General features: G+C 39.8%; 1 protein-coding gene across 2 annotated transcripts in view; it reads left to right on the top strand.

Moving 5' to 3' along the window:
* The window catches only part of Brip1 (BRCA1 interacting DNA helicase 1), a 126,564-nt gene extending 111,719 nt beyond the window's left edge, over nt 1–14,845 (top strand). For both annotated transcript variants that reach the window (XM_087910144.1, XM_087910145.1), the window contains 4 exons: nt 35–147; nt 3,593–3,675; nt 11,142–11,468; nt 13,184–14,845. In XM_087910144.1, coding sequence (XP_087766270.1) covers nt 35–147; nt 3,593–3,675; nt 11,142–11,468; nt 13,184–13,806 — 1,146 coding nt within the window. In that variant the 3' untranslated portion in view covers nt 13,807–14,845. The remainder of the gene's footprint in view (nt 1–34; nt 148–3,592; nt 3,676–11,141; nt 11,469–13,183) is intronic.
* The last annotated feature ends 642 nt before the right edge of the window (nt 14,846–15,487 follow it).

Here is a 15,487-nt window from a genome sequence, read left to right on the forward strand (position 1 = left end):
TTATCCACTACTTTTTTGATGTTTACATTATTAGGTTGAACTAAAGCGACAGTATAATGACCACCACTCAAAACTGAGAGGCCTTTTGCCTGGCCGCCAGTGGTATGAAATTCAAGCATACAGAGCCTTAAACCAGGCTCTAGGCAGGTGAGTAAAGTCGGACGGTCACAGTGTTACAGTCTTGCCTGTGCCGAGAAGAAACAGTGATGTTTGCTACTTTTAACAATCAGTGTGGAGAGCTGGGCAGTAGTGGCGCACACCTTCAATCCTAGGGCTCAGGAGGCAGAAGCAGATGGAGCTCTGTGAGTTCCAGGTGTACAGAGTGAATTCCAGGACAGCCATGGCTACACAGAGAAATCCAGTCTCAGAAAGAAAAAGAAAATCAGTGTGGTAAAATTTTATTTAGTTTGAACTCTCGGAAGTATGTTTTCCATAGACGTCAGGAGTGTGATGAGAACTGTGGCGTGCACCTTACCAGTTGTTACTGGCAACAATACCATCGTTATTCCAAGCCTGTGGGGTAACTTTTTAAGTTGTCATCTCAGGAATAAGTCTTTAAATTTAAATTTGATTTTTTGTTGTTCTCTTCAAACCAATTACATTGTTGAGCTGCTGTTATCTTGCTGTCTTTTCTGTCTGACATCCCATTTTCCTTGCCCCCAAATACACTGCATGTTTTTCTTGAGCATTTCGTTCTCGCTGCCTGTTTCTGTTTGAAGTATAATATTCAGCTAGTAGTTTTTAGAAATTTTTTTTTAAAGATTTATTTATTTATTATGTACACAATGTTCAGCCTCCATGTATGCCCACAGGCCAGAAGAGGGCACCAGATCTCATTACAGATAGTTGTGAGCCATCATGTGGGTTGCTGGGAATTGAACTCAGGACCTCCGGAAGAGCAGTCAGTGTTCTTAACCTCTGAACCATCTCTCCAGCCCAGAAAATCTTGAATATATGTTTTTAAATTCTTGACTTTAATTTGTTATACTTAATTTTAGAAAATTAAGTATTCTTACCTTCATTGATTTTTATATTAATATAAGTAACACATTGAGCTTCAAGAACACGTGTGACGTACAGAGTCCACCTGCATTTGTTATGATTTAAAGCCCCACATCTTAGCACGTTTGATTCTTCAGTTGATAATACCAATAGCAATGCAAGTTGGAACCTCATAATTTAATTTTCTTGTTTTGTTTTCAAACTGGTTAATCTGAAAGTAAATTACCTGGGTAAGGTCAGATAGCTATTAAATGACCCTTGGCCCCACCTACACTTTTAAAACCACAGACTTGCTTTTCCATCTATATTTCCTGCGTCTATCCACTAACATTTTCACCATGAAGCCTACCATATTGTGTTGTGCCTTTCTGCCTTGGAACTTGGGCTCCATGCCATTCATATGGCATAGTAGCGGTTACAACCTGTGAAGTCATGTCCTATGTGGATGCCTTGTGTCTCTTCACTTCCAGCTGTTTAGACCCTAGTATTCCCAGGAGATTGTGTACATTATCTTTATCACCAGGTAATAGCTTGTTTATATAGTTGTGTCCCTTCCCATATATGTATATACTTGCATTCTCAGCAACTTCCTGTGTCTCATCTTGACATTCATGCTTCAGAATTGCTTGGCAAATGGTAGAAAATGTAAGCTTTGCTGCTTTGCCGCTTTGCCCCCCCCCCACTTCTATAGCTTCAAAACATGATTTTTCAAAGTTCCACAAAAGTCATGCATTTGCAGTATCAACACATAGTGCTGTGCCTTTGGTATTTTATTGATTGTATTGTCACTTACTGATTTTCAGGAACACTGTCAGCAAAGGGAAATTTATCACAAAGAACTTTTTTATAATAAAGTTTTTAATGAAAAAATAATAATGAAATGAATGTTTTTTATTATGACTGCTAATTGATATAAAGGTGTTTATAGTCAGGCAGTGGTGGTGCACGCCTTTAATCCCAGCACTTGGGAGGCAGAGGCAGACAGATCTCTGTGAGTTCAAGGCCAGCCTGCTCTACAGACCGAGTACCAGGACAGGCTACAAAGGTACACACAGAGAAAAACCTTGTCTCAACAAACCAAAAACAAAAACAAAAAAAACCAAAAAAAAAAATATTTGATTATAATTTGAAGCACTCTTATGAAAGACACATGCAGAAAACTGAAGTAAACAGAAGCCAACCAATTGTTTTAATGTCTTGAGTGCATGTGGGGGAGTGGAGTGGATGGGTTATTGGGGTGGGAAGTCCTTCTATATATGTGTACTTTTATTGGTTAATAAAGAAGCTCTTGGGCCTATGACAGGACAGAATAGAGCTAGGCAGGAAAACTAAACTGAATGCTGGGAGAAAGTAGGCAGAGTCAAGGAGATGCCATGTAGCCATCGAAGGAGACAGACGCCCAGGAACCTTACCAGTAAACCACGAGCCTCATGGTAAAATATATAATAAAATATATAATAGGAATGGGTTAATTTAAGATGTAAGAGTTAGTTAATAAGAAGCCTAAGCTATTGGCCAAACAATATTGTAATTAACACAATTTCTATGTGATTATTTCTGGTCTGGTCGGCCAGGAACAAACAAACAGTCTCTGTCTACAGGTTATCTCATTGAATGTGACACTTAAAGTTAGCTAGATGGTTGAGCCAGAGAACCCCAGATTCTTCCTGGTTCTGCCCCTCAGCACTGGGGATGCAGGAGTGTGCTACCGCCCTGGATTTTCTATAGGTTCTGGGAATCTGAACTTAGGATCTCATGCTTGCCCCATAAGTTTACCTTCCCAGCCCTGCATTGTCATCTTTTTTAAAGACTACATGGGCATTATAATTATCTGGAGTAGAAAAGTCTGTGGAATATAATAACAGCCTTCAGAAACACACCAGATGGTTTTACAGCCAAGACACAAGCAAGAGTTTTTTTCACCGTCTGCTTCACTTGTAGTATGGTATCATTTCTCAAGTAAGCATGATTCATTTGAGCAAGGCAGTAAAAACAATGGAAAAGGAAAAGGTGGACCCTTTTTTCTCTTTAATGTTTTATTAATTTAAATGCCTCTCTACCAAAACCCACTCTAAACGCAAAGTGAACCCAAAATAGACTTCCCTGACTTCCTTTTGATTTTCAACACCCTTCTGTAATGATGACAGTATATAACTTGGTCCTGCTCTGCCTTACGTTATATGATCTGTTGTCCTGGAAACTGTAGCTTACTGTAGAATAATGTCCAAGAAGAATGTCATATGAAATTAAAAGGTTTAAGCCATAAAAGTTGAACATATATTGTTGCCGCTTCCTTAAAATTCCATCTCAGCGAAAGAGTAAAAACGCCACACTCCAGAGTGAGAAGAGAAGGAATGGCAGACAGAGATGTTGTCACGTTTTTAATACTGGAAACCAGTTGAGTGACTAAATGACTTAACAGGCGAATTAATCACAGTAATCACAGCTGATACATTATTTTTTAAATGACTTAACAGACGAATTGACCACAGTTATTCATAGCTGATACACCATTTTTAAACTATCCCTCTGGAAATCTTGCTTTATTTTCAGTGCTTTATACACGCTTTATTTTCCCCTTTTTTTGTAGGTGTATTCGACACAAAAATGATTGGGGAGCTCTTATTCTAGTGGATGATCGTTTTAATAGCAACCGAGATCGCTATACATCGGGTAAGATTCTCAGTTTAGAGTAAAAATTGCTAATAAGCTTTGTTTTTCCTTAGTGATAAAAGCCACATGAGATCAACCTATTTGTGCAATATAATTGTGTCTATATAATATAATATAATAACATTATTGTACATTAGATCTGTGGAACTTGTAGTCTTAATACCTGAAACTTTACACTGATGGGCCATCAGTTCCCCATTTTGTCCTTCCCCATACAGTGGCAACCGCCGTTTCTCCTTGAATTCAGCGACTTCGATGATGCCTGCAAAGTTGAGTCATGCAGTGTCTGACCTTCTGTGACTGCTGTGTTTCACTTAGTATGCTATCCTTAAGGTTCATCCATCTTGAAATACCCAACAGGACTTCCTTATTGTCTGTGGCTGAATAATGCAGTCTGTGCAGGGTGTATTTCTCTATTCATCTCCAAGTGGGTATTTTGGTTGTTTCTGCTTGTTGGATTCTGGGGACTACAGTGAACATGGTGGCTGGACAGTTTATCATATTTAAGAATGAAGCCACAGGATCATATGTAAGTTCTAGGCCAGCAGATATTTATGAAGATCAATCTTTTGAAGGTATGCCTTTATTTTTTTTCTTCTATGGTTTGTACACAAACCTGGAAACTTGGAGCACACTGCACAGCCTGCAGGCAGCTCGGCAGACTGTAGACTGTCTTTTCCAGCTGGCTCAGTTGGTCTGAACCTCTTCTGTGCTCATTGGCTGGGCCCTGCCTCTTGGTAGGTTGGCTGGCCTGAGTACTTCCCAGCAGTTCTTACTGCCCATATACACTCACTGCCTATATACACTTAAGGAAGAAGGAGGCTAGTGTATCTGGTCCAGAAACCTTTGCGCTTCTAGAGTAGAGAGAATGTTTCACCTCCCTTTAGAACAGTGCTTCTCCAGTATAGTTGGACTTTCTTTGGACCACCAGCTCCCAAACAATGGTAGAGACTTCTTCTTAAATATGGAAGCTTGGCCTTGGCTTAGGCTTGTTCCACACTAGCTCTTTAAACTTAACCCGTTTACATTAATCTACTTTCCACCTTGTGGTGTGCTGCCTGTCTTCCCTACAATACATCGCTAAAGCACATCCGACTTCCTCAGCATCCTTCTTCTCAGAGTCTTCCCCTGAGTGCCTCTCTCCCCAGAAATCCCACCTGTCCTCTCCTGCCTAGTTATTGGCCATTCATCTCTTTATTAAATCATTCAGAAGGTATTTTAGGCAGACAAGGAGGGACAGACACATCTTCACACACTGTGATCAAATATCTGCCGCACTCAACCTTCCTAATGTTTCAACCCTTTAATACAGTTTCTCATAGTGACCTCCAGCCATTATTTTGCTGCTACTTCATAATTGTAATTTTGCTACTCTTATAAATCATAATGTAAATTATATTTTCCAATGCTCTATGAAAAGGTCATTCAACCCTGCCCCCCTAGGAGTCGCAAGCACAGGTTGAGAGCCGTTACTTTAGGACACACTGAATCTTAATGGGCTTCCCTCCAAGGTGGACAGTTTGATCTCCAAGAAAATTGCTACACAACACTTGCCATTTTACTCAACATTTGCTTTTATGTGTGTGTACACGTGTGTATACATGTGTGATGCATTCGTGTGTGAATGTGGGCATACACATGATGGTACACATGTAGAGGTTAGAGTACACCCTCGGATGGCTGTCCTCGTCTTCAGCCTTGTTTGAAGCAAGGTGTCTGTCGTTATCTGATTGTGCGTTCCAGATCAGGAACCAAGGGCTCCAGGGAGCTCTCCCATCTCTGCCCCCCATTATCCCTGTAGGAGCGCTGGGGTTACTCATCCGGCTTTTACATGGCTTCTGGGGAGTCGAACTCCATTTCTCACTGTTGAATGGCAAGTGTTTTACCCGCTAAGCCATCTCCCCAGCCCCAACATTTACTTTTCTGTCACCAACGCTTGTGTTAAAATCACAAATTACCCTTTAAAGTTATATATCTACCTATATATTTTATCCTGATTAATATTTTGTATACTTTTATCTTTTAGATTCTGTGCCAAAATTAAAAGTGATTTGTGATACTTGGATGTAGCTCAGTGGTCAAATGCTTCTGTGTTTACATGGGTCCTGGGTTCAGTCCTCAGCCCTGGAAAGTGGGGAGAGGTCATTACTGCACTTAAATATTTGATAACTGTCTATACCGTTACCTTTATTGGCCAGCTGCCTTTCGTGTGCTACTGGGTTCCCTGTTCTAGCGGTCATGAGCTCCCTCGGCCTTTGTCAATCTGAGAAAGTCTATCTCACCTGCATTTTTTGGTGGACAGTTTTACCAGATACAGCATTCCTAGTTAGTAGTTTCAGGCTTTTCTCTTCAGGGCTTTGAATATATCATCTCATTCTCTTGAAGCCTGTGAGATTTCTCCTGAGAAATCCATTGACAGTCTTTGGAAGTTTCCTTGCCTATGATGGATTGCTTTCTGCTTGCTGCTTTTAAATTTCCTTTTGCTTTGTTCTTAGTTTGATTTATAATCTATCTTTTATTTTAATTTATTGCTTTTTAAAGAGGGAGCCTTGTCTACCTTGGCTCTGGGATTACAAGCATGAAACCATTTTGCACCACTAAACCTTTTGTTTTGAGATAGGGTCTTACTCTGTGGCCCTGGCTGACCTAGAACTCCCTGTGTAGACCAGGCTGGCCTCAAGTTCGCAGGGATCCACTCGCCCACCTCTGCATCCAGAGTGCTCTCACGAAGGGCATGCACCTGTCTTTATTCTGTGTTTTCGAGGGCATCATGAAGTTTAGACTGGCTTTAAACTTGTTCTGTAGCCAAGGTTAGTCTCAAATTCCTGATCCTCCTTTCACCTCTCTATAAATAAGCTTCCTGACTGTTTCATCTTTTCTGGGAGTCCCAAAATAGACCGTTCTGCCTAATGGTGGTCCCACAGTTCCGTTAGGCTTGCTTCACTTTTTATTATTATTATTATTATTATTATTATTATTATTATTATTATTATTATTATTATTATTCCTCTGTGTTTCAGATCATCTTAGACTAAGGTTTTCCTCTGCTTGTTCAAATCTGCTCCTGAGCCCCTCTAGTGAGTGAACATTTTGGCTCCAGAATTTGGTTCTTTCTTGTTTTTTTTTTTTTTTTTTAATTTCTTTGATGATTAGTTCTCATACTCTTTCTCTTGTATCTCCTCCTCTCTTCTGCTCTCATCCTTTTTGCAGTTACCTCGTTCCTATGATGGGCCTGTCCGTATGTTTTTGTAACGTTGTGTTGGTCTCTACACATTTGATGAAAGTCACCTCTCTCTCAGAAGTCTTTACTACAGCACCTTCGTATACATAGAAAGACCTCACTTATCAGCCCTGCTAGGCAGCTGGCAGCCCCTCTGATCTTCTGTATGGATCTGATGTCTTTGCATGCTCAGTGTGGATACCTAATTAGACCACGGCCTTGCCAGTTTCTCTCTTTGCCGCTTTTTCTCCCTAGAGATCAGAACCTATTGTGCATGCTTGTGTGTCTCTTGTTGTGAGGCCTCTTACGTAGCAGCCTGCTCCTCAGCCTGCTCTCTTGTTCTCAGCAGCCTCCAGGCACTGGAGCCATACAATGTCAGTGCTCCCTAGTGGCTGAGACAGCCCAGTCCTAGGCAGTTCACTGGGAAACTGGCGCCCTTTCCTCACTATTCTTCTCTGTGCTGAAGCGCTGCTTTGCTGGAGCAGCCTCTGTCCTGTCCTGTGGTTCTGGAACAGCAGCCTACCGCCAGCACTGCAAGACAAGAGTGGGCAGAAGCAAATGCTTCGGAACCTTGGGCCTACTCTCCAGTCTCCTTCCCAGGGACTTCTCTCCTAGCCGGTGGCGCTCACTGTTCAGAGACGGGGACTATGGTGAAAAGGTGCCACACATTTTCCTGCCCGCTCTGATGCAATTGGTTTTGCTCTAGCCTGGGTTCCAGAACTTTTTAACTTGTCTCTGGATTTCTCATAAAAGGATTTGGGCCATGAATTATTGGATCCATGTTTCTATAGGAGGAACGTGGGATCTGGGGTTTCCTGCCCTGCCATCATAATTTTTTTATATTTTACAGCTTCTATTTTATGACGTGTGTGTACGTGTGTGTGTGTATGTGTGTGTACATGGGGATACAAATGCATGTGTGTGCATGTACATGGATATCAGCCTCAGGTGTGGTTCCTCAGGAGCCCTCAGCTTGTTTGCTGAAACAGGATCTCACTGGTTAGGCCAGGCTGGCCAGCCACAAGTCCCAGGGATCTGCCTGTTCCACTTCTTCAGCAGTGGGATTACATGTGTGCACCACCACCCAGCTTTTTTACATGTGTTCTAAGGAGCAGATTCAAGTCTTCATATTTGTCAAGAAGCTCTGTATTGACTAAATCATCTCTCTAGACCTCTATAGCTTCATTGTTAATAATGAAGAATTTGACTGAGAATTTGAATCATGATATCAAGCATGGTCAGTTCCCACTAACTGAAAAGTTAGTCTTTGAATTCTCATGTGTTTGTAAAAAGTCTGTATAAATGATAAATTATTTTAGTCATCGACTATTAAATTAATGCTTTTCAGTTTTATAGGATGTGGTACATAATTTAATAATGTCGCAATATTTTGTTTACCATTGTCAAAGTAAAAGGTCTTTCTCAAAATTAATTTTTCAAAAAATACTAAGGTTTGTTACTCATGTAAGTGCATCTCTTTTGACTGCTTGACTGATTTATTTTCAAGTCTGCTATTGTATTTATTTGCTTATTTCTTTAAATATGTTTCCGTTCTTCTGAGCTTTATTTAAAGAACTAGGGAGATGGCTCAGTTGGTCAGTGCTTACCATGCAAACACTAGGGCCAGAGTTCCTATCTCCAGCACCCACATAAAAGCCAGGTGCGGGGAGCACTTCCATAACTCCTGTGCTGCAGGGAAGGGAGGCAGGCAGCTTGCTGGAGCTTGCTGGAGCTTGCTGGAGCTTGCTGGAGCTTGCTGGCCAGGTGGTATAGCCAAATTGGCAAGCTTCTAGTTCAAGGAGAAATCCTGTCTCAAAATAAAGCGGAGAATAATTAAAGAAGGTGCCTAATTTTAATCTCCAGCATCCACACATAGGCAAACACAAGGGTGTGCACACACATAAACAATATGCATACATACAAAATAAAGTTCATGTTAGTCAAAGCAGTGTTTCCTAAAAGTGAAGAGTGCAGGTGGCCAGAAAGGTATGTAGATGGCCATCTAACAGGTAGTCGGGTGCCCGCGGTTTGCATCCGCCGTGACAATCCGTTCAGTCAGTGCCGGAAATATGCTGGCTGTCACAGAGCTCTTGGCATTTAAAGCAGAGTATATTGCTCTAAGGGGTTTTTCCCCCTACTTTTGTTGTGTCTAAACAAAGCAGCACCTCAGATCAAGCAGTAACTAAAAGCAAAAATACTAAGTACTGGTGTTTAGTCAGTAGGTGGAGCTCAGACCCTGCCGAGTGTTCAAAGTGCCAATGACGACTTGTGCTAAAAAGACTTTCTTTGTTTAGGAAAAGCTCAAAATGAAGAAATGATAGCACTAAAATTTTTCAGTTTTGGAGAATTTCACATTTCCATTTGATACACTCATTTTTCAAAATAAAGTTAATGTTAGTGTTTTTCTTAAAAAATAAAAACTCAAATTTTTATTTTATAACTCAGATTTATTAATGTTTTAGAATCAAATATTTCCCAATTTCTGTATTATTTTAATTATGAAGTGTTTCTTTGGTGATACTAACTTGATGCATTAAATTTATTTTAATGACAAATTTTTGTTTAAATTCTATTTTCATACATAAATAACTCAGAAAAATTCTATTTTAAGAAAACTAAAGAAGTAAACTTGAAATTACAGTGTAATTTAGGTTTTGTGAAACCCTGTTTTATCTTCTTTAAACATGTAATGTCTTGGTGGCTTTGGGCTGCTAGTTGCGGGGCTGGGGCGCATCTCAGTGGGTAAAATGCTTACTTCCCAAACTTGAGGGCCCGAGTGCAGATTCTCAGCACACATGTGAAAGCCAGCTGAGGGTGAATACATTTGTAATATCAGAAAAGCAGATCTTGGGAACTTGCTTCGTCAACCATTGTAACCAAAACTGTGAGTTCTAGGTTCAGTGAGGAGAGACCTTGTCTCAAAAAAATATGGTGGAAAATAATACAGGAAGACACCCAGCATCGGCCTCCGACCTTCATGAGCTCACAGCCACAGTCACACATGTTTACCACACATGCATGCACACATACACAAATAAGTGAATAATTTTTAAAAGCACAATTGTTCCAAAACACAATGCCAGTTTTTTGCAGCATTATCCAGGGATATTTGTTCTACGATAATCTGAATATTTTTTAAATCTAAATATTTTTTATTTTAGTTTAAACTAACTATACTACAAAACACCGTAAACTCTTACTAAGGTTCATTTTATATAGTTTCATGCACCCTTTCAGCATGTCCCTGATCAAATCGTATCTCTTGTGTTCACTAACGTGTAAATAAGTAACAATTTGAATAGACATGATTTTCTCCAGAAAAGTGTTGTTTCTTTCATTCCCAGAGTAGTTTAAGGAATGAGCAAAAGAAGGGACAAAATTATAAAAAAACAAAAACAAAAACAAAAAAAACTTTGAGACTGAATCTTGAGTTTATTTTTGGAAAAGGAAGCAAATTTACGTTTATAACATGGAATACTGTGTTCTTTATAGTTTCTTACCCTGCATGGTATTGATATGCATATTTTGAGGTATCTTAATTTTTTGTTTTATTTATTATTATTGTGTAGGAGCATGTATGATGTAGTGGGAGTGCCCTTGCGCAAGTGTAAGGTCAGAGGACAACTAGGCAGTTCCTTCTCTCCTTCCGCCTTTACATGGGTTTCAGGAGTTGAACTCGGGTCACCAGGCTTGCACAGCACTTACACCCTCGGACTTATATTACTGGCCCAATTTTGAGAAATTTTGGTAAAACTAAATTTATAGACGCTTCTGACTTGCAGTGAGTCACCGTTCCGGCGCTGTGAAGGCGGCACACACTCAGCAGAAACCGCCCTTCAGAGCAATTTGCTCTTTGCCTAGCTGGGGATCAGGGTGTCTGAGATGCTGGCAGTATCAGGAACTGCACCCCCAGTGCGTCCTGCGATCACAGCAGCAAGCATATGGTGCTCTTAGCTCCCTGTGTGGCTAAGCTCTGCTGGGGTGGGTTAGGCACACTGCCTGCACTTTCAACTTGCTAAGTATTTTGAAACTAATGATGCATTTTTCAGGCCATAATCCCTTCATAGCTCATATACATGCAAATAGATATATTTTTATATATTTAAATATATAAAAGATTGAAAACCATTCCTTATGTTCAAATGCAAATTAGGTTGCTTCACTAGAAACAATAAAGTTAATCTTAAATGCATAAATATTTTGGTAACTAAGTAACCCGTTTCTCACTTGGCTCGCTGTTTTTTAGGACTCTCTAAATGGGTGAGGCAGCAGATCCAGCACCACTCAACCTTTGCAAGTGCCCTGGAGTCCCTGACTGAGTTTTCTAAAAGGCACCAGAAAGTTACTAATCGATCCAAAAAAGACAAAGAGTATATAAAAGACAAGGAGTCTACTTTGAAAGTGGCCTGTTTGGAGGATAGCTCTTTGACAAGTGTGTCAAAAGCAAGTCCTCTATCGCCAGAAAATTCTAGGGAAGAAGAAGCGAAAGTCTGTGTCCAGGAGCTGCAGCTTCCCCAGATGACTGCTAAAAACCCTTCCGTACAGAGTCACGGCGTCTCCAGAAGGAAGAAAAGTATGTTGAATTCTTCCTATTGACCTGTTTATTATGTAATAGGGCAATGATAATGATTGGGTACAGATTAATTTCCTGAAATATGTTAGTATATAGCATGAAGTAGCCATAAGATAATACAGCATGTTTGAATGAGGACAGACTTTTGTTAAAATCCCAAAGTGTATTTTCTGCTCTTTCATTAACTTTGCCACTTAACTAGCATTGTAATTGTGAGGACCCACTTGACCTTTTTAAATTATAATAGAAAAAGTGAATCCTTATCCCTCTAAGTTGAATTGTAAAACTCAAATAAGATAATAAATATAGCATTGTAAAATGCTATAGAAGTGGTAGACATTGTTGTAAAAGCTTTATAAAAGTTGAGCTAAAGTGGGTATCATGGTACATAGCTGTAACCCCAAACACACTGGAGGCAGAGGTAGGAGAATCAGCAATTCCAGGCCAGGACTGGTGAGATGGCTCAGCAGGTGAAGGTACTTGCTGTCACATGAGACAACCCACATTTGGTCCCTAGAATCCGGAAAGAATAAACCTACTCCTGTGAGGTGTCCCAGTGAGCTCCTTGTGTATGCCTGATGTGCACCACCATCACTATACACACAATAAATAAATGTCAAATTTTAGACAGAAATAGTAGTAATAGTAATGCAAAAGTATTAAATTAAAAAAAAAAGAAGAACTCAAGGCCAGCCAGCCTTAGCTGCATCAAGCCTCTGTAATTGAAAGGTCCCTGAGATGTGAATCATTTGTTCTAAATAATAAAAAACCCTGTCTTCAAATGTTAGAAATAATGGACATATCAGGGATTGAACCCTGGCCCATCCTGTTGGCTTGTTTTATGTTTAAAGTTTAATGCAACTAGGCCATATCCATTTGTTTACATAATCCAAAAGCAACAAAGTTGAGCGATTGTACTCTTATCCTAGAGTAGCTAGCCTACTTGAATAGTTGAATCAGACATAATATGTACCATAAAACCTAAAATATTTGCCATCTGGCCTGTAACAGAAAAAAAAATGCCAGATTCTAGAGATTGGGTATAATATTAATTTTAATAGTCAGTATAGCTTAACATCCCTGTTCTCAAATATTTTGTGCTTTGTGCTTTTACGTAAGTGTCAGAGTGACTTCAAGGCTTTTGCAGTGGCATTCGGGAAGCCCAGGATCCAGCTCCGTCCCTACATGCTGACCAGTTTTATGATTTGAGGAATATCATGATGGTAGCTTTGCAGCCCTCAGTGTCCTTGTAGGGTTAGTCTTTTTCCTGGTCACTAATGAGTGGATTTTTGAGGCAAACTTCTCTTTTTTCTTTCCCCCTACAGTGCTGGATCCAGCCTTGCACTTGCTGGGCCAGCGCTCTACACTGCAGGGCTCCCCAGGCAGCAGCCTGTTCCCTCTCCACTTGGTCGCTTTCTCTTCCCTTTTTACCCTTCTTCTTCTTGGGCAGCATTGTAATCTTCATAGTGTTTATATGGTCATTTGCAAATAGGATTTTAACTCAGGCCAGAAACTACTGGAGTACCACTGTTTCTTTAGAGTTGACATTCTCTCTTCTAAATTTCAAGATGAAAGTTCAGTGTTGCTGGGGGTAGCTGCTGTTAAATACTGACTTTAACTGTTGTTAAAGTATTTCTAATTAAAAAATAGCATTTTAACAGTTAATGTTACCTAGGAGCACAGAGTTAAGACTGATTTAAGTTTTGTGTTCCTAGGTGATCCAATACTAAGAGAAGGGTCTGTTCAAACAGTGAAAACAGAGAAAAATGTGATTTCCAGATCCTCAAGCCCAACTTTCGGGAAGCAAGCAGAGCCCATCAGCTGGCCTGTCTTTAATTCTCTGAGACAGAACTTCACTAGTAAAGTAAAGAATTGCATGCCTGCACGTGTGTCATCAGAGAGCCATGCCTCTGGTTCTTCCACCTTCAAAACAGAAGAAACAGAAGATAAAGCTGCTTTGCCACCCACGGATAAATATGTGTCCTCAAACGAAACAGCAAACGCATCATTAGCACCTTGCTCTCAGTCAGAAGTCATGATTCCGTCAGTGAAGGTTGGTGCTACTCCCGCTAAAAAACATTCCAAACAGCCTTTCTGCTCTGAGAAAGACCTGCATCTGGAGAGTGAATTGCCTCCGGTAAGTGACGAGGCCAAGCGTTCTGGCTCAAGTAAAGCTATTGAAACAGAAGCAGACGATGACTCTCTGTGTTATACACCTGAACTTTTCGATCCTGTTGATACTGATGAAGAAAAGACTGAAGTAGATGAAACCGATAGATCCAGTAATAATTCAGCAGAAGACCTTTTTGAAACTGTAACTGGATTCAGCCAGAAATGAAAGTCAAAGGTTACAGAGACATACAGTTGAGTGGAGTCATTCCGGTGGAAGGAACAGAGCTGACAACTCATATATATACACGCGAGTTAGAGCTGGGAAAGCTCTCGCGAGACTATAAGCAGTGGTGGGAGGGGCTCCCTGACCTTAGCTAATGCTCTCGGTTTTGTTGAGCCTCACTGTGTAAATAATAAATTGTACTTTGGTTAAATGTTATAATTTTAATTTTTACATATATTTCCGTTTTAATTCATTAGCAGATTTGTCTATTTTATGCTCAGAAATACAAGTTTTATTCTAGAGTTTTAACTAGGTAATCCATACAAAGTACTTTCCTGTAATATTTAGTTTCCTGAGGCACTTCTAGTTTCACACAGTTACTCATGTTTTATAGCTCACTTAATGTGGCTTCTTACTAATATACAAAGATTAAGCTCAGTTGAATCTAGACATACTTTATCCATATGTTACTATATATTTTAATTCAAATTCGCAGAAGATGTTTTTAGAAAGCATACTTTATCTCCAGAAGCTTGCTGTTTCATTAACCTGCCTTAGGTTGGGCACAGCGTATGCAGTTGCTTTCCCAGCACGTGGAAGACTGAGCCTCTGGGCCTGTTTCAAAGTCTAAAGGAAAAAATTGTTTACAACTAGTTAATTAGAATGAAAAAGGAAAGAGTATACATATTTCCTTGAAATTGGGGTATTTTTGTTTGCTAAAACTAAAATATCAGGAACAAAATTATATGCAGTTATAGGATGTCATTTGAAATATTCCAAGAATCAATTCTAATTTTTTAGCTTCCCTGACATCATAGAGAGTGGTATGCCTGAATCTCTGGCCTCCACACACATATGCACAGATCACAATGTGTATGCATGTACACTCATGTACACATACACGTGTACACATATATGAAAATAATACACAGATCTTAGCAGTGCCAGCGATGTCGTACATTCTGGTATAAAGTTTTAATTCTGTAACTATTAAATTGGAAGACTTGGCATGTAAATTTAATAAATAAGCAAATGTTACGTATATGTGTGTGTGTGTGTGTGTGTATATATATATATATATACACATGTACTCATATATAAGACAGTCTCTGAAATATGCTCCCTTAAAGAACAGGAATCTACTGTGAATTTGGGGGTGTGCAAGTTTCAGGGAGTAGAATTGTATATCTATCTGATCAGTATTTATAAAAGGTGGTCACCTCTTACAGTCCAAAATTACATCCACTGACTTTTTCCCCAAAGAATGGACGTTTAGACTTTTCAGGATGCTTTGAATTGAGAGTATGGTGTGTGTGTGTGTAGCTGGAGATCAAGCCCAGGGCCTCGCATGCTGAGGGGCATTCTAGCATGGAGCTGAATCCAGCCTGAACTGAAACTTTGTAAGGCGCTCAACTACTCTGCATGGTTTATTATTGAGTCAAAAATTCCCAGTAGTTATATTTTATGTTCTTTTGAGCAAGTGCATTATCACACTTGCATGCATTTGCTCTCATTTTGATAGCATTTAGATCTGGTACATGAAATTTAAATTGACAGCTTACCAAGGCAGGAATTTGTCTGTGAATTTAGAAAGTGATTTCTACATTGTTTTGGAAGAAACCGTTTCTCCTATTGTGGATCTTAAATCATAGATAGGGGAGTAGTCAGGTCCTGGAGAGACTGC

The sequence above is a fragment of the Myodes glareolus genome, chromosome 9 (assembly GCF_982192425.1).
Source record: "Myodes glareolus chromosome 9, mMyoGla1.1, whole genome shotgun sequence".
In the NCBI taxonomy this organism is placed as follows: domain Eukaryota; kingdom Metazoa; phylum Chordata; class Mammalia; order Rodentia; family Cricetidae; genus Myodes; species Myodes glareolus.